Source organism: Nipponia nippon, unplaced genomic scaffold (genome assembly GCF_047370975.1).
Source record: "Nipponia nippon isolate SJK-2023a ecotype South Korea unplaced genomic scaffold, ASM4737097v1 scaffold_23, whole genome shotgun sequence".
NCBI lineage: Eukaryota > Metazoa > Chordata > Aves > Pelecaniformes > Threskiornithidae > Nipponia > Nipponia nippon.
In genome coordinates, this window is record NW_028262340.1 from 3,538,820 (window position 1) to 3,557,271 (window position 18,452).

The window sequence follows — 18,452 nt, forward strand, 5'->3', positions numbered from 1 at the left end:
CCGCGGAGGCCGGTGCCAGCCAATCGGGGGAGGGCTGTGTGGCGTCGGGTTGGGTTGGAGGAGCAGAAGGAGGCCCCGGGACGGGCGCTGGCGGCCGGAGGGCGGCGGGCCCGGGCGGACATGGCGCTGCAGTTCGGCGGGGCGGGCGCGGCGGGCGCGGCCGAGGAGCCGGCGTTGGTGGGGGGTAGCTTCGGGGCTGCCGACTCGTTCCCCAAGGACTTCGGCTACGGGGAGGAGGAGGAGGAGGCGGAGCTGGAGGGAGGCCCGGGGCCCGGCGGGCCCGGCGGCGGCGCGGGCGGGCCCGGCGGCGGCGCGGGCGGGGCGGACTCCAAGCCGCGGATCCTGCTTATGGGGCTGCGGCGCAGCGGGAAGTCCTCCATCCAGAAGGTGAGGGGCAGCAGGCGGCTCCCCGGCCCCGCCTGCCGCCCTGCCTCTCCGGCGCTGAGCTCTTTCCTTGCCCTGCTGCTGCTGCTGCTGAGGCAATTTCTGCTTTTTCGTGTGGGCGCATCTGGCGAAGTTGGAGCGAAGGGAGGCTCCTGCTTAGAGGCTTGCTGCCCGGAGCGGACTCGGGTCCTCAGCCCCACAGAGGAGGGTTGTGTAGCATAGCTCGTAGCCTTCGCAGTTCTTCACTTCAACGCTCCATAAATAAAAAGTGAAGATACTGGTGTGCAACGTCATGAGGCATTTTCTTACGGTTGTGGAAGCACCGTGAGCGGTGCAGGTGGGAAGAAGACTTGAGCTGTTGTTCTGCCGTTTGATCCTCCGAAAGAGACTTTGGCTTTTGTATGAGCAGAAAGGCAGCCTCTGGTTTCCTTTAGTACGCTAGACTGAGCAAAGAAGCGTCGCTGGTAAAGGAGGAAATAAAACAGTTTCGGTGCCTTAGGTTTGTTGGTAGCTTTGTCAAATCGCTGGTGTTTCTTAATAAAAATAAGACAAAACTGACTATTTTCATTTGCCGTGTAGCTCAAGAGAAGTGTAGCGCTAAGAACGATCCTTCTTCCTCAGTGCAAGTTTTGTATTTGCAGTCCCTAGTATGGAGCTTTTAGGTGATATTTTTATGGGAAGGCGTTACTAGTGAAATGCTAGTTCTCAAGCTCTCGGCTTAGGGGCCTCAAACTTTCTGCAAATGCAAGTGTGGAAGCCTTCAGAGATTTCTGTAAAGGTTTTATGCAGGGAAGCCTTTTTTGGACATTGCAGTATAGCAGGTATGGATCTGCTTCCTTTAGCCATCTTACGCGGGCTGCTTGGTAATCCGTAGGCTGTACCAGACCAGTGGCTTCTAAACCGGTCTGAAGATTCCCATCTTGCTGTGGGCTTGTCTTTCTTTAGACAGGGTTTGCGAAAGGTACCGTGTCTGTTAGTGAGAAATTTTTTCCATTGTGCTCTTCTGAAATACAGCAGCAGACTGGGCTGTCGTTGCTTTTCAGTCATTCCAGTTATTTCCCATGATTTCGGCCTAATGCCCGCGCTGTATGTGCAAATGCAGTGACGGCACTGAGAGCCTTTCTCGAAGCCTTTAGTCAGGTGAATGGCTCTCTTTGTAGACTCGTTAGAGATCTTATTGTATTATCCACAGTTGAAAAAAGTGAGCCCCAAAAGCTAGAGGGAAGCAGTAACTCCAAGTTGCAGCTAGATTTTTAAGACTTTCCAAGTCACTTTATAGATGTAGCTTTCGGACTTTTTTTTTTTTTTTTATGACCAAGGTCGGTAGCATCAGTTCTCGGAGGACCCGTTCAAGTAGTTGTACAGGAAAGGAACAGGGCGATGTTGAGTATGCAATAAGAGGATGCAGAATTTATCTTTTGCCAATTGGTTGCTGATCTGGCTTGGGAATTAGAAGCTGTGGTTGTGTTACCTAGGGGCTTATTGTGCTGCTGCCTGGGCAAACTAACTGCGGCAATAATTTGAGATGCTTGGAGTATTGAGAAGTTTCTCTTCAGCAGCGCCCTAGCTCTTAGATCTGTCTAGGCCAAAAATGGTCATAACCAGACCCGTCCCTTCTGTCTGGGCACCAGTTGCTGATCACCTTGCCAGAGAGTGGGGGTATGCACGATAAACACTGTGTCAGGAAAAAGTATTTGCTTTGTGGGAATCTAGAAATTTGTGTGAAAAACGTGAGTTATTAAACCATTCCAGCCTCCTGCTGAGAGCAATATTAACAAGAGGCCTCTCACAAAACAAAAAATGATGGTGCTGGGGAGGAACTCTTTTTTTTTCCTTTGGACAATTGTATTTTCCCTACTGCTATAACCTGTGAATGTTCAGTAGCAAATTGAGGTTAGGAGATGTGGGGAATGTGATGATTGCTTCAGTTTATAAAACAATTTTTTGTGCAGAATTATGACTTGCGTAACTGGACTTACTGTACTGTTCTTATGTAATAGGAACCTGGAAAGAGTTCAAACAGAGTACCTGGGTTTGGGTTTTTTGGGGGTGTGTGGGGGGTTTTTTTGCTTTGTTTTTGTTTGTTTTTTTTTTTTTGTCATGGTCACCAGACTTGCTGCTCTGCCTTCATAAGATTAGCATAAATATATTATTGGGGGAGGAACTTGAGTGTGGTAGAACCTAAAGCAGCAGCTTGTTTGGAGCTGCTGTAAACCTTTCATTTATACCCATGTTTCTTTAAAGGTGTTAAATTAATGAATTGAATTGGAGGAGTAGGGAGTCAGAACCAGCTGTCTGTCGTGCTTCTGCAGCGCGCTCTAATACTTAGAAAATCTTACAGCAAGATGTAATGTAGTGCTCCTAATAACTAGTGAATTTCTTTAAAAACTGTCTGTCTTGTCTTCCTTTCGCTGTACTTACCCTCTTCCTTTGTCACCCCACTCCCCCCAAATCTCTCCCTGGAAAAAAAGACAGCTGCTGCTTCTGAGTCCATCTCATTCATTATAGCAGCTTAAGAAATCCACAAAATTAAAGCAAAGATTCTGGAAAGCATGAAAATGACAAAACGGTTGTACATCTTACTGCTGTTAGGGAATCCTTTGGAAGTTGCTTTTCGTTGTTACCTGTGAAGCAGCTGCTCGCTTCCAATTAGTAGATTCTCAACACCATCTTGCAATACCGTACCTTTTCTCTCTCTTTTCAGGGACCTCCTTCCATGTGCCCGTGCAAATTCCTTTCTGGACATCAGGGCAATAGAAATAGTCTAATATTACCTCAAGGAAAAAAGGGGTTTACTGGAAAAAAAAAAAAATGGAGTTTGAAAACCCATTCTGCATTTGGACTTATAGGTAAAGGTGCCTGTTTTTATGTGCAGAATGATCCTGTGCTGCAGTGGGGAGACTGGTTGTTTATGAAGGGCACATTGCCTGCTTCGGCTGTGCAGACTCCATGGAGGTGTGCTTCGTGGTGGCGTGGGACGGCTCCCGGTGACGGGTTCTTCCCTTCGGGTTACTTGCACTGTGAAGATTCTTAGAAAAGTTCTGGCTCTGGTTGTTGTTTCCCTTCCGAGGAAAAGGATGTAGATTTCTCAGATATAAACCAGTTATTCATGTTGGCAGACAAAGTGTCAAAAAAATGGAAACTATCCTAGGTTTGTTACTTTCTCAGCAACTTGCAATTCCTGCCTTAGATATTCTTCTTGCAGTTTATAGGTGTTGCTACAATGTACCCGACAAGGTGTCTTGCGGTGGTAGGTTGTATTTGATCATAAGCTCTGGCAGTAGGGATGTTGTGGAAGTCATGCTTGTCACTCAATGTATAGGATTATTGTTTGGCGGGCTGGGAAATGTTTGTTTGTATGGATCAGGCCAACGTTTCAGCTGGAAGTGAAATTCTGAATATGGCTGTTCTCTAATTTGTTAAAAAAAAAAAACAAAAACAAAAAAAAACCCCAAAACAAACAAAAAACCCCCCCAAAACCAACCCCCCCAAAAAAACCCCAAAACCCCAACACCTGCTTCCCTGGGGAGTCCTTTCAAAGTTTAAGGTAGTGGGAGCGAACGTGTCGGACAAATTCAGCTCGGGGATCCAAGGAAGGGTAACTACTTGAAAACTGAGACAGAAATTGTGAGTTTAAAAAAAAAACACAGCAAAAAAACCCAAAGAAAAAGGCCGTCTAAAACCATGGAAGTGGTTCAGAAATACTGCATCAGGAGTGCAGCTTAACTGCTGCAATTCAAAAATAACAGCAAGTGCCGCTGTAGAGAAGTTATTGTAGTGAAAAGGTTGACATGTCCGGAAATTAAAAAAATCCTGAAAACACAGAGATCGTGGCAGGTCAGGTGTGAATGGGAAACTCAGAAGGGATAAAAACACCTCTGAAAGAGTATACTGCTGAGAGTGCTCAAGCTGACAGTGAAAAGTTCTTAAAACAGGGTAAAAGCAGGAAGTCGATGAGACCGTTGGCTGTTGAAGGTGTAAAAGGAACACTTGGGAATGGTAAAAGCCATAGCGAAGAAACTCAGCAGATTCTTAGAATTTTACTAGCTTTGTCTGCTCTGCCTGCGTGTGCCTAGGCAAAATTGCTTGGCATCAGCGTTAGCGGCGTGCTTCCAATCAGATGCTTCCACAGCCTTTTTATTGCTTCATTGAAGCTGTGTGAAGCGAGTAAGAGTGGGGGTAGATGCTAGGCGATAGAAATGGAATTTGATCAAAACTGTGCCCTGGTTCCCCTATTAGTGTACAAAACAGATGGGGAATATCAGTCTGATGAAATGTGCTGCTTTGGGAAGGAGGGGAAAGGGGGATGATGGCATTGCTTCTCAGAGACTCATCTGCTTTAAACTGGATTTGCTAATTCTCTCCTCCTCCCTGTGGGAGACACTGAGTTCCAGAGAAGGAACATTGATTTCAGAAGGCATTAAAACTGCGCTGCAGACCCTGAGGAATTTCTAGTCCTTGCAATACAGCCACTACATATCTAGAACTGTTCTTATTTTTCCACACAAATGTCCTGCTGTTTAAAATCTCATTTAGATCCTGGCTTCCTCAAATGTTTGCCTTGAGGAACTGAATTTTTTTTCCTCGGTCTTAAAAATCTAGGCTGATGTACTACTTTGAACCTCGCTAAACAGTCCATTGATTACGCTGGGTGTCGAGTTGTCTGTCTTGCAGCTTTTTTGACAGAGATTGTCGCACTAGGTCTCTTTAATGGATGACTTCTGTAACTGTGTGAAACATTAAAAAAAATAAATTACCGAGTGCTATATAGGAAACATCTTTCTTTTTGCAGTCCTAGCATTTGACCACCTTATGTTTGTAGTAACTTTTGTAGCATACGGTTGAGTTGCTTTAGCGCAATGTTCGCTGTTGAAACTGCTTTTGCTACAGGCCGCTTTGCTGTGGGGTTACCTGCTAGTTCTGTTTGTTCGGGGAAGGGCTAAAATCCCCGGGGGGCTTTTTGAGTACTAGCAGTGAGGATGTTTTTCATCACTGCAGCTAAACCGTTTACCAACTAGCATGAAAGCGTTCATCGTTTCTTCAGGGTATTTGAAAGGAGAGAGTCAGCAAAGATAATTCAGTTGTTAACAGATGGTAAACTACTTAGTTATTCGGGTCTCTAAAAAATGAGATGTTATTTTTGTACATTTTTATTGTAGCTTAGGAAGACTGATTATATTGTGTCGTAACACTTGACACCAAACTAAAAGCAAAGTTTCCTTTAGGAATTTCTAAGACTGGAAAGGAACAGTTCTTAAAAGCTTGCAGTTGCTTAACACGATGGCTTCATACCAGATCTGAATTGGCTAACATAGCAGAATTTGAAAATACTGTGTTAGACTTGCAAGCAACAAAGAGTAACTGGAATGTATGTGTCTTTAGGCAGTAGTGTTATTTAGACTTGTGAAAATGTTTAACTGTATTCGGTTGCTTGGTTCTGGTCAAGGGGAAGTTATTTCCTTAGCTGATGCAGGAAGCTGTCTGTTTGCCAAAAGGAAACTGTATACTTTAGAAAGGACAAACCTATTTGTAAGATGCAAGTCACAGAACTCTTACCAATCTCTTCTAATAAGATAAAGTTGAGACTATTGTTTGTGTTCTTTTAACAGGTGGTCTTTCACAAAATGTCTCCTAATGAGACTCTGTTCTTGGAAAGTACCAACAAGATCTACAAAGATGATATTTCCAACAGTTCATTTGTGAATTTCCAAATATGGGATTTTCCTGGACAGATGGACTTCTTTGATCCAACATTTGATTATGAGATGATCTTCAGAGGAACAGGTGCTCTAATATATGTTATTGATGCCCAGGTAAATACAAGTCACTAAGAATCACAAGGAAGTTTTCTTTTTGCTTTGTGTGCAAGAGGAATGATGGAGAAGCTAATAATTTATATTTTTAGATAATTTCATAAAACATCTGTTATGTATGAAAGGATGCGTTGGCAATCTAACTTTTGGTTTGTGGTTTTTAGTTTTGTGAAGTGACTGGAACGTACGCTCCCGGTGGAGAGAGTGGAAAGGGGCGAGTAGTCTGAACTTACCTTTTCTACAATAATAGCGAGAACCTGCTGTGCTAGATGGTCTGAGTTGTCCCTTCCCTCTGCTCTTGACTGCTATGGAGTTCATTTAATAGCAGCACGCTTCTGACCTCAGTTTCAAGCACTGGTACTACTGGGTATCTGGTAGCTTCAAATGAACTTAGGAATTGCACCGTGGGCGATTACCTGGTTATTAGGACTGTCTTGGAGATCACTGCCTCCTTTTGCTGGAGTCGAAGTGTAACCTGCCTTTTGCTCTGAAGCGTAGTTTTGTATAGCTGAGCCTTGTATAGCTAATGCAACTTAATTTACAGAACAGAATCTAAGCTACTTGGATTTCTGACACTCCAAGGTATTCTCTCCTCCCATACTTCTCTTTAGTTACAGAAGTGAAGTGAAGTTCTTGCTCTGAAATATTTTGTCCTTGTGCAGAATGGAATAGTTATCGGAGATAAAGCCTTGTCATTCATTCCTGCCAAAACTGATTTACAGGATGACTACATGGAAGCTTTAACAAGACTCCACATTACAGTTTCAAAAGCCTACAAGGTCAACCCGGAAATGAACTTTGAAGTTTTTATTCATAAAGTTGATGGTTTATCGGATGACCATAAAATAGAAACTCAGAGAGATATTCATCAGAGGGCTAATGATGACCTTACGGATGCTGGGCTTGAAAAACTTCACCTTAGGTGAGTTAAAGATTCTGGCATAAGTGATTCTACTGTTGCTGGCAGGCATACAGACTAAGGGCTTTTAGATGTGATAGTGGACGGACTGGAGCAAGGCCTTGTTAGTTTATTAATATTGCACAAACTCTTGTTATAAAATACACTGCTGAATTTATGGCCAAGCCTCAGCTGTTAGGCAGACTAAAATAAGGCAGGCTACTGTATCAGATTCCAATCAACAGTTTTATTCGTAAACTTGCTGATAATTCAAGGTCCTTTTGCATACTTTTCATTCAGCGTAACAGGTCGAATTTGTACGTGTGGCCTGAAGGGCAGGGGAAGGAGAGGGAAGCTGCCTGCCTTCTGGTCCTGGCTAGCACTGACCTTTCAGCATGATTGGTTTTAAAAGCTTAGCCTCTTACTCGATATCTGGCTCACTTTTAAGGTGTCTTCTACTGACACCTTTAAAATGAGCTCTCTTTTCTGTTTTTACTGCTATTTTGATTCTCATGGAGCCTTTAAGTATTGCCAGCATCTCTCGGTATTAGTGTGAACAAAGTGGAAGGCCAGGAATGGAACTTGAAGAAATCTAGTTGAGTGTTTAACGCTTTTGTGATAAGCATTCTGTAGGCTAAATGTGTTGTGAAAGCGTGTTCAAATTTTTCTCTCTATTCTCCCATCTCCCGGGGACGGGGGAAGTCTGTTTCATGTTTACTCCAGTCACTCAGAAATCAGGTTCTTGCTGCAGTGGCCAGGTATATTTGTGATAAAGGCATTCCAGCTAAATCATCAGGACTAAATGTTAGAAAACATAGCTTTAACATCTCTATTGCAATTCTGAAATACTCTTGAATCCTTGTTCTTTTTTTGTCCTTTTCCCTCCCTCCTCATCTCAGCTTTTATTTGACCAGTATCTATGACCATTCAATATTTGAAGCCTTCAGTAAAGTGGTACAGAAGCTCATTCCGCAACTGCCAACGCTGGAAAATCTACTAAATATCTTTATATCAGTAAGTGTTAATCTAACGGAACTTTGAGTGAAATACGCGGAATGGTAAAGCAAGTCCTTGCGCTAAGGAACGCTGGCTAGATCTGCCCTTGGGAGACTGGGGTGGCACCCATGCTGGTGTACTCTGCTGGCCCGGTTGTCTGCGTTAGAAGCTCTTTTCCACAGCTAAATTGTACTGGTGCCTGCTTTGTGTGGGTTTCTCTGAACACTGACAAAACATAATTTGGCTGGTTGTAACTGTTGATACGGAAGTTTTCTGCCAGCACGATATAGTGATTAGTTTGCTAAGGTACTTAGTAGTCTAATGTAGCTGTACGGGCAAGAAACTTTTTTCATAATACGAACTTGGCCTTGAACTAAACTGTCTGTTTCATGTGGCCTGTGAGACTTTTGCCCTTATTCTTTTAGTGTTTGCATTTCTTATAGAATTTGTGACATTGAAATTTCTGCTGTATACTTTAAATCAAGTAAAATATCACCCTAGAGACAAGGCTGAAGTAGCCTGTCTCATTTAAGTTATGTCTGTGAGGCTGTTGCAGGCATGTGGGCGGTGTGGAGCTGTGGGAGTCAGACAGGTCCCCCCATGCTACTGTATAACGCGTGTTTCCTGTGCTGGTAGAGGGCTGTCGGTAATAACCTGGCCCAGTGGATAAAGGGCACGTCGATGCTCACCCTGCTCGGTGCCATGAGGGTATGGAGCATGGCCCTGATGCCAAAAGGATCGTCTGGATGTCCTCAGGACACTGCCCTGGGTATTCAGACTGGTTAGGAAGAAGCAATAAGGAATGCTTCTGGTGCATAAATAGAAATTAAGCTTTGCCAGAAATCTGTAGTGTCTATGTGGTAACTTGCTTAACAGCAGAAGGCTTCTGAACTTAGTATGAGCATGTGCACTTTGCCCTAGTGCTTAGTTACAAATGGAGTTGTAGGTTTAGAAGCTGACTTTATTTGCTCTGCATGTTAAACTACACAGCAACTGCCTCACACAGAAAATGAACTGCCAAGATACTACAAGCGTAAAATTTAAATGTCAGCATACTACTGTGAAGTAACTCGTTTCTGAACCTGGTCCATTGGGTGAATGTGAAGGTGTGGCTCTTCTGGGGTTAACAGAACCACAGAAGAGGAAAACTGCTGAATTTGGGTTCTGGAAGCATGGTAAAATGTAACCTTAATTATGATCTGGTAAATAATAAACTAAAAAGAATTCTAACAGAGTCCCCAGCTTTATTTTTGTCAACTAGAAGGTGATGTTGGTATGTACTATGGCAACAAGGGTATTGTATTTATAAACTTTATGCTCTAAATCTTGATTCTGTTTTAAGCCTCTAAATTGGTCATGTTTAAACCACTTCCTGCTATTAAGAATATGAAAGTGTATGAATTCTACTTGAGATTTAAAAAATGCAGTTATTTTAAAAATTCATTCAAATTCTTCCTCTTTCTGAAGAATTCAGGCATCGAAAAAGCATTTCTCTTCGATGTAGTCAGCAAAATCTACATCGCAACAGACAGTTCTCCTGTGGACATGCAGTCGTATGAGTTGTGCTGCGACATGATTGATGTAGTGATAGATGTTTCCTGTATATATGGGTAAGTGACGAATTCTCTTAGGAAACAAGTCCTTAAAAGTTGTAGAATAGGTTGCAAGCTGCACAAGTGGTGCTGGCTTTGTCATCCAGCAAGATGCAATCACTCGGTCTGTAGAACGCATTGCTTCTGTAAGTTAACTAGAATAAAGCCAAATGATTTGACAGCTGGATCGAGCACTTGTACTCTGTTTCCTTCCATGCATGGCCTTAGACAGCCATCTGACATTTGTAAAAGTCAAGTGTTTCGTGTAAAATCTGAATACTGCTGTGTCTTGTTTGGCATGGTGGGGCAAGTATGTTAATATCTGCAAATAACCGGGGTCGATAGCGTGCCATAGCTCCTAAGCGTAACTTGCAGTCGCATTGCTTTGACACTTGCCGCTATCGGAACAGAATAGCTTTTGTGAGGTCAGCTTGGCTCTTGCTGACTTTCTCTGAGGGATGCATATAGTGCCTGTTCCTCACAATTTACGGCCGAATTGCACTTCACGATGGATTTTTGAAGTGGCTCTGGAGAAGCAGCAACTTTACTTTAGAACTGGAAAATACATTGCTGCCAAGAAATGCTGCAACGTTTAATGGTTTGTCTCCTGATGGTTCAACCCAGGGTTGTGTAACTGTTTGGGGTTTTTTTTCAGGAGTGAGTGCTTAGAAGTAGCTTGCGATTCATCTTTTGCTTCTACAGTAATTTAACTAACAGTAATAACTTGCAGATAGAAAGCAGCATCCTAATCTTTTCTTGTAAATGTAGGCTGGTTTAGCTTAAGACCAAAAAGTGTCCTGCTCCCTGTTGCAGCCACCCCTTCCCTCTGGCCTCACTAAGGAAGCCTTTATATTAATTTACCACAAGTAATTTTGCTGAGATGTCACTTCGTTGACGTTTCTACAGAGAAGTCTTGCATTAGGATCTTCAAACCAATCACTTGATACCTTACTGTGGCACTGTAATCTGAGTGAGACAGCGAGTAGCAGTGACTCTTTGGTTTGAAGGTAAACTGTGCTATAACTAACGTACTATACTACCTCCATTAAGAATGCTCAGCTGTAAGCTGAAAACAGTATCGACTAAACAGACACCGCTCTTAGTTTGATATAAAAAAAATGCATGCTGATAGCTTGCTCTTAACTGCTCGTCTAAGATGGTACCTAGTGAAGGCCTCTACTCCATTTAGGTTTAGCTTTCTTGAGAAACTTCAGGTGGGACAGTGGTCTTACTTGCCATAGTATTAAGACCTGCATTGCAGGTTCTTCACTTGCTCACCGTTCAGTATGAGTAATGAGTTCTTCTAACTGCATTTAACAGGTATTTGTCTTGAAGTTACTTATATGTGCCTACTAGCTTATGCCTTGGGCTAACTTGTTCTTTCTTAGGTTAAAGGAAGATGGCACTGGAAGTGCTTATGATAAAGAGTCAATGGCAATTATCAAGCTCAATAACACAACGGTCCTGTACTTAAAGGAAGTAACAAAGTTTTTGGCATTAGTTTGCATTCTTAGAGAAGAGAGTTTTGAGCGCAAAGGTAAGGACTTCCCCCCATTGAATGGCTTTTATCTAATGTTTTTATCAACTGTAAAATATTAATATGACTTTACAAGTCACCTTGATTTTTGTGTCACTAAATTTGTTTAATTTCTCCTGGGAGGAATTTTCTCCCTTCCTAGAGGTAGGTATAAAGAAGTCTTATTTTTATTCTTGTGAATCATTGCTTTAATTGCTCTCCTCCTGCTGAAATGACTTGTGTGGCTAGTGTGGCCTGTGTCACTACCAGCTGCTATAGTGGAATCAGTAGAGTGGAGTAATCCTTATATTTCGCTTGGCGGCTGCTGTATTGTGAACAGCTGTGTTATCTGTCATGTGTCGCACCGATGGAATTTTTTTAACGTATGACTGAAGAAATTAACTGTATGTACTGTAGGCTGGTACAGTATGTGGTAGGAACTTAGAACAAAGTGTTTAATACATTGCAGGTCTAACCAACTATATAGTTGCTTGGACCTGTAGGAGATGATGGAATGGTGGTATGAATGGTCTTGCATATGTTACGGGGTAGAAGTGACAGCGTAGGCCCTAATTTCAAAGTGATTGACTTAAATGGTGACAGGACAGTACTTTGGCATTTTAGAAAGAGAAAAAGCAGATGTGTTCTTTTAATAACTGTACTGTATTTTATCTCAAAGTTTTTCTCACCACAGTTAGGATAGATATCAATGACATAAAGAGCAAGATAACATTCAAGCAATGGTCATGCTGTACTGGCATGTTTTTGGGGAGTAGAGTCTTGTGTTGTCCCCTCACCTGCTGTTTAATTATGAAGACATGCCTTGCATTCTAAATGAGTACCTTTTTTTTCCTAAAAACTGAGACAGTCTAAATAAATACTGGCATCAGTAAAACTTTGTTAAATCTGAATCCAAATTCATACTAAAATAGGTAGCAAAATAGCTATTGGTTAAACGAAACATTTTGTATTGATTTTGAAGCTCTGTTGATTACGTAAATGTGCCAAGCTGAGCATGTTTTTTCCTCTCCCCTCCCCTTCCTTCTTGACAGGTCTGATAGACTACAATTTTCATTGCTTCCGCAAAGCCATTCATGAAGTCTTTGAAGTAGGTGTTGCCTCCCACAGAATCTGCAACCATCAATCAAGCGCCTCAAATATGAAAGCAGTGACTCACAATGGCACACCTAGGAATGCAGTCTAGAGGAGAACTAAAGACGTTGGATAGACTTGTCAGCTCTTCACTCCAAAGTTTTGTGGAACAAGAGAAGAGTAGTCTGAAAGCCTGAAGTATGTTTCACAGGAGAAGAGTGGTGCTAACTGTGGAACAGCAGCTTGTAACTCATGTTGGACAACTGAAACTACTGTAAAAATACTTTGAGGCCAGTGGAGTTAGAAATGCCAGTCTGAAACCAGCTTTATTGCAAGTGCAGTGGTTTTTCAGTTTGGAGTCCTATTTTAACAGTCTGTCTCTGACTGATTGCCCGGTCAAAACTTACAAATGATTGAGTTGACTTTTGTGTGAAACACTGAATAGTCAACTCAATTTTTTTTTTTTTTTATTAATTAATCTGTAGAATATCCACCTTTGCTTAAGTTTACCCTTTTGTCATGCAAAAAAAAAAAAAAAAAAGGTGGTGTTATTATTTAGGCTTGTGAAACTCAGGCTTTTTGTTTGGTGAGGCTGGTCTCACAAATCATTCCATAAAGTAGTTGTTGCTCTCGCCGGTGTGCTCAGAGTATTTTCGTGAATTCTGTACTTGTTAAGTGGATGCAAGGTAGAGCTCTGTTCTAGTGATTCTATGTTTGGAGAGCTGACCTGGAGCTTCATTGTAAGAGATCGTGATACTTTGCTTTCAGACCACGCTTCTTGGTATGCCCCCTTTGATGGAAGGGAAGTATTAAAACCAGAAATAAACTACCTGCTCTCTTTTGCAAAAACATGGATGTCATAAATCTGTGTGATTAATCCTATTCACAAAACAGCTGCATGGCTAACTAAACTGAAATGTCTGCCATCTGTTGGAATAAAGCAACCACTTTCAGCTATTCCCAAGCGCAGAAATGACAAAGTTACTGACTTCTGGTGGTGGATCTCTCTACCCTCTGACTGATAATCAAGACAATTCCTAGGAAAATGTCTGAGGGCGTTATCCTTGCACGGCAGTTAAATATCAGTGTGCCACAACCTACTAATAATACTGGACATTGAAAGTGCGTTGATTCTGTACTGTGGCAAACACCTTCTTGTTTGTTGCCATGCACTCTGAACAGAATAGTGTTTTTTCTGATTTTGTGAATGCTGGCTTTCATACTATGGGAAGTATATCTGAATTGTTTTAATCTAATTTATTGGTATTGATATTATTACTGCAGATGTCATACTGTACATCGGCCTTGCTATGCAGCAAGCTCAGCTACTGGCCCGTAAAGATCTTGCCTCTTTTTACCTGTCCCTATGTGTGTATAGGTGTTGCGAAGCCACTGGACCAACTGACTATAGAAGTGCCACTATAAAAGTTTCTGCGAGATCTGTAACTGTAAGCAGTCTCTGCAACTGATGTATTTATGTGGTCAGAAATAACCACGGGATTGCTTCTGTGCTTATAGAATGGATTTTCATTGAACTATGTAAAAATGAATATACATGCATTAACATTAGGGTGTATGCACATACTGTGTAAATGTTTTTCCTTTGTTTTAAAGATGTTGTATGATACTAAATACATAAAGGATCTGCTCCAAAAGTTACCACGGTCGGCAGGAGACTTGGGAATTCAAGTGCTCTAGTTCAGTTCTCTTAATAGCAGGCGTAGTTCTGAACCTAGGCTGAGCCCCTTCTTGGTAATGGAACTGCAGGGTTTTTTTAAGGAAGCGCTGCAGGCTTGTAAGATTGGGTTTTGTAGCTTGCAAGCTCTATCACAGTGTTCTTGTACTTGAGGTGAGACGAGAAGTAATTGGCAAGATCACAGGAAGGAAGAAATCATTCCCATTTGTGCAGTGAGTTTTCCATGTTCTAAGTACACATGTATGTTCCTCTCTTTGTCTTCACTCTCTACATGATTTTGTGCTAATAAAATGAAAAAAGGTCAAACTGTAACACTATTGTTTCTGTTGGAGGGTGAGACACTTAAACAAAAGTCTATAAAGGCCTGTATGGTTAACCAAAGTTTAAAAAGCCATGTTATCTTCACAGTATTTTAAAAAAATGTTAAATACCACCTTCCCATGTGAAGCTTTAAAAATTTTAGTCAACCTTAGCTTTCCTCTCAATTAAAAGCTGACTCAAACCTGAATACTCAATTTTCAGAAGATGACTCTGGACTTTAAAGGCATATAAATGATGAAGTGACTTGTTCTCTTCTTTTGATTAATGGTGAGCCTTAGGCTGCGTTCTGAAATTCTGCCTTCTGGTGTGTGTGTTGTCATGTTGTTGGTTTGGTTTTTTTTCTTTGTCAGCATTACCTTACCCTTGAACGGTTGCATTTACTAAAGGTTAATGGTAGCATGTCAAAACTGTATACTGATTATTGTCGCTATTACCTGAACAATATTAGTTTTAAAAGTTAAATTTGTCTCTAGTAAGGAGCACGATATTTCTTTAGTTTACTAAACCTAGTCTTAATGTCCTTCCTAACAATCGATTTAAGTTAGATGCTGGTATTCAAGTAGAGTGTTACTTAACCTGTTGCTGCTTTAGCAAGGCAGTTTTTGGTTTCTGCCGAAATCTTTATGCTGCCAGGGAGGGAGGGGGAAGGACAGGAATTCTGCTTTATTTTCTGCCTTGTGCAGGGACCTGTCTCCACCTCCTGCGCTGACCTGCTGCAGGGAGAGATCCTATTAGAGATAAGGGAAGGCAATATGACAGTCTCTCCAAGAAAAGGACTGAAATTGTAAAGGAGACCATCAACTAGTGCTTCACCTTCCCGCCTTTTTTCCCCCCTCTGAACCTGCAGTGGTACAGATGCTCTGCAGTCTTTTTTTTGCAAACAACTGAGGATGAGAAAAAAGGTGCGGACGGGGAGGGCGCGGGGGAAAAGGTGACTAGCCTGCAGGGAGAAGGAATAAAATCTCTTTCTGTTGAAGACTAAGGCAATCCCTTGCAAGATACCTTTCAGAGCTTTGAGGTGTCTGGCACCAGGTGGTTGGGTTTCCAGTTGGCAATCGTGCCAGCTGGAGCACAGGGAAGGAGGAAAAGGCCAAGCCTGGGAAGAGGGGGCAGAGGAATAAAAGATGGTGTCTCTCTGCTGTCCTGAAGATTTCCATCTGCCTATCGTTTGGCTGGAAGAGCGAGCGGTCTTCCCTCCCTTCCTCTCAGACCTCCCCAAAACCCACGCGTGACTGAATCGCTTGCTCCGTATCCAACGGGCAGCAGCTGCAAGCGCGGGGCTACGCGGAGCGGGCTCTTGCCTTCACGCAGCAGGAAGGGAAGCGTGGGGAGACCTCTCGTCGGGTGGCGGCCTGCGGCGGACGGCCCTCCCTCCGGGGCACCTCGTCCCCGCGCTGAGAAGAGTCGCTGAGGCACCGATGGCGGGCGCTGGCGGAGCCGGCGCCCGGGAGCTGAGCGGGGCCGGGGCCGGGGCGGCCTGAGGCGTCCGGCGGCTGGGGCGGGAGCGCGGCCTGCTCCTGCGGTGGCTGCCCCCGGCAGCAGGGGGCGCTCCAAGGGCGCGAAGGCAGCTGTCGCTCGGCTTCCGGGCGCCGCGGGCGTTTTCCCGCCCGCTTCCGTTATTTTCCGCGGCGGGCGGGAGCCCCGCCGGGGGCGGCCCCTTGCTCCGTTACGCACCTGAGGGGAAACCCGGTCCCGTAGTCGCCGTCCGCGGGATCGCTGCGTGTCGACGCTGGGCCTGGCGCGGGTCAGGGCTGCCGAAGACTGGGAACGTTCGGTCCGGCCCTCGCGGCACCGGTGTGACAGGATTTGGGAGCCGCCCGTCAGTCTGAGTAGGTACCGCCTGGCACCTGCGTGTGTGTGCTCTGTCCTCATGTACGAAAGGTTTTGTGTTCCCTTTAGCGCGGAGTAGCGGGGGTTGAGCTTTGAGTACCTACTCGCGGTAGATGGCACTCTTGTAACGTGTCTACGAGAAGATTTAAGAAAGGTTTCCTTTCCCAAAGCCATCGTCTTCGCTTTCTGTCTCAAGTAGGTCTTACTTGGGACAAACACATCCACTTGCTGCTGCTCAGCAGGACAGGTTCAGAGGCGTTTGTCGTTTTTCCTTGAGTTTTTCCTGAGTTAACTTTTAGAACAGAGCAGCTGAGGAAAACTGTCATCTTTAAACTTTTCTGTTTTGTCAAGTCCTGTTGCTGTATCCCAGGTAAAGCGTTTTCTTTTATTTTTTTCTTGCTTTACGTTTCCACTGACTCCTGCTACTGTGCATATGGCCATCTTCTCCCTTCCTTTCCTTTTCCCACTATGCTTTGCCTTCTGAGCACTGGTTTCTACCCTGAGAGTTGGAAAAGGGTAGCGGGAGAGAAGTATTCTTTAAAGAAGAGTTCTAGAGGTGCCTTTTCTGAATGCTGGAGTGTTTTTTGAGTCAACTTACATTGGGTAAAATTCCCTTATATTGCCTGTATAAATAGGATTTTGTCCTCCTGTCAGTTTGTTCAAGTGCAGAGTAAATGTTTTTTGCCCAAGATCCATCATGTTAGGATTTTTTCCTTTGTGTTGCGAACAGAGTATTTTTCCATGTCTAGAGCTATTATTATATTTCCTTATTTTCAATATGACTATTCACCTCATTTTTGCAACTATGTGATATCCTTTTGAACTTCAGCATTTGTTCTCACCACTTATGTGTAAATAGACCGTCAGAGAGGAGGTACGGAGATGACAGAGCCAAGCTATTCTTGACAGTGGCTGATGGCGTGACGAGGGAGAGTGACGTCAAGTTGCAGCATGAGCAATTCAGATTAGATACTAAAGGAAAAAATCTTCTCCGAGAAGGTGATGCAGTACTTGGAACAGGTTACCCAGAGAGTTATGGGTCTCTACCCTCAGATGTTTTCAAGCATCAGCTGGGAAAATTTAGGGCTGACCTGATCTAGTGTTGGCGATAGCTTTGAGAGGGCAGGTGGACATGACGACATTCACGGGCTCCTTACATCCAACAGCTCTGTGATGCTGCAAAATATTTCTAACTCTAGAAACTCCAGCTAGCGCTGGAGAGCATAAGAAACAGATGAAGCATTTTCTAATTTGCAGTATACGTGCGGTTCAAAATACAATATTGCTGAAGAGAGCTTGGTGGTAGGACCACCAGGCATAGATGAGCGGTCTGTGGTGTGGAATGTGTTTAAAAATAGTGAGAAAAATGCTTTTTTTTTTCTCTCTGTAAGTGGTTTGGTATTATTCCCCAAGGGAATGTAAGGTAAGTAAGAAAATGCTTGATTACTATTAGGAATAAAGCTTCATATTGATGTAAACATTGCACAGAACCAAGCAGTAAAGGCAAAATAAAGTTTATACAGCATTTTTAAATTAAAGGTGAAATAAAGTGTATATCTCTGTTTTAACTAACTTTGTAGCTTTAAAGGATAGATCGCCTAAGTTTACTGGGAACCAAGCAAATCTGCTGAGCTTGTCTTAACATATGGCTATACTAGCTGTGCTTCTGTCTGGATTTAAGAATTGTTGTTCTTCACTGCTCCTGAGCTTCAAATCTCTATGTTGCCGCGCATTTTAGTCTTAATGTGTGAATGTGTGAAGTCTTCTCCCTTGTGTATGAGAAGGAAAGAAATACCTATTTCTTTGTTTTTAATTAACCCTAAATTAACCCTAGCTTGTTTTCTGGGTATGCTCTGAAATACCTGTAAAGATGGTGCTAGTGGGTGTTTGTGTATCTCCAGGTGCACAGCTTTATTAATGGCACCATTGTAAAATTGCGGACCTTGCAAAACTAGGAAGGAGAGCCACATCGCAGAGAAGATTGTATAGTCTTGGTATGATTTTATTTAAATTTGTAAGTTCTTCCCAGTTTTAGTTGAGGAGGTAGGTTGGTTTTTGAGTATAAGAGTTTGTTTGTTTTAAATACAAGCATTTTTGTGGTTCTGAATAGAAGTCAAAGTTACAACTTTGCAACTTGGATACTTTCCTCCTTGGATACTTTCCTCCTTCACACTCTGCTCTGATACTTGTTTTGAAAGCTATAATTTTTCTGGGCATAAGCAGCTACTGTTCTGTTTCTGTGATTCACCTTCCAGATGGTTGTGTTTGGGGTGAAATATTAGTTAAAGAAGTTGTAGCAACATAATATATTCAG

The 18,452-nt window shown here is 43.0% G+C and overlaps 2 protein-coding genes across 5 annotated transcripts in view; both read left to right on the forward strand.

Annotated features, from left to right (window-relative positions):
- The first annotated feature begins 8 nt into the window (after window positions 1–8).
- Window positions 9–14,495, forward strand: RRAGC (Ras related GTP binding C). The gene is made up of 7 exons (XM_009470879.2): window positions 9–387; window positions 5,994–6,197; window positions 6,920–7,119; window positions 7,995–8,109; window positions 9,559–9,701; window positions 11,072–11,220; window positions 12,252–14,495. The coding sequence occupies exons 1-7, from the start codon at window positions 121–123 to the stop codon at window positions 12,401–12,403; spliced, it is 1,230 nt and encodes a 409-aa protein (XP_009469154.2). The 5' UTR covers window positions 9–120; the 3' UTR covers window positions 12,404–14,495.
- Window positions 14,496–15,740: 1,245 nt separating this feature from the next.
- LOC148055370 (uncharacterized) overlaps window positions 15,741–18,452 on the forward strand; it is a 243,809-nt gene continuing 241,097 nt past the window's right edge. For all 4 annotated transcript variants that reach the window (XR_015705479.1, XR_015705478.1, XM_087760909.1 and 1 more), the window contains exon 1: window positions 15,741–16,137. The gene's annotated coding sequence lies outside the window, so the exon portion shown is untranslated. The remainder of the gene's footprint in view (window positions 16,138–18,452) is intronic.

Excerpts from the sequence above, each read along its gene's own strand:
- RRAGC (XM_009470879.2), top strand. The coding sequence starts at position 121 with ATGGCGCTGCAGTTCGGCGGGGCGGGCGCGGCGGGCGCGGCCGAGGAG. Across the intron at positions 9,702-11,071 it reads GATGTTTCCTGTATATATGG|GTTAAAGGAAGATGGCACTG; the intron begins GTAAGTGACGAA and ends GTTCTTTCTTAG. Across the intron at positions 11,221-12,251 it reads AGAGAGTTTTGAGCGCAAAG|GTCTGATAGACTACAATTTT; the intron begins GTAAGGACTTCC and ends CCTTCTTGACAG.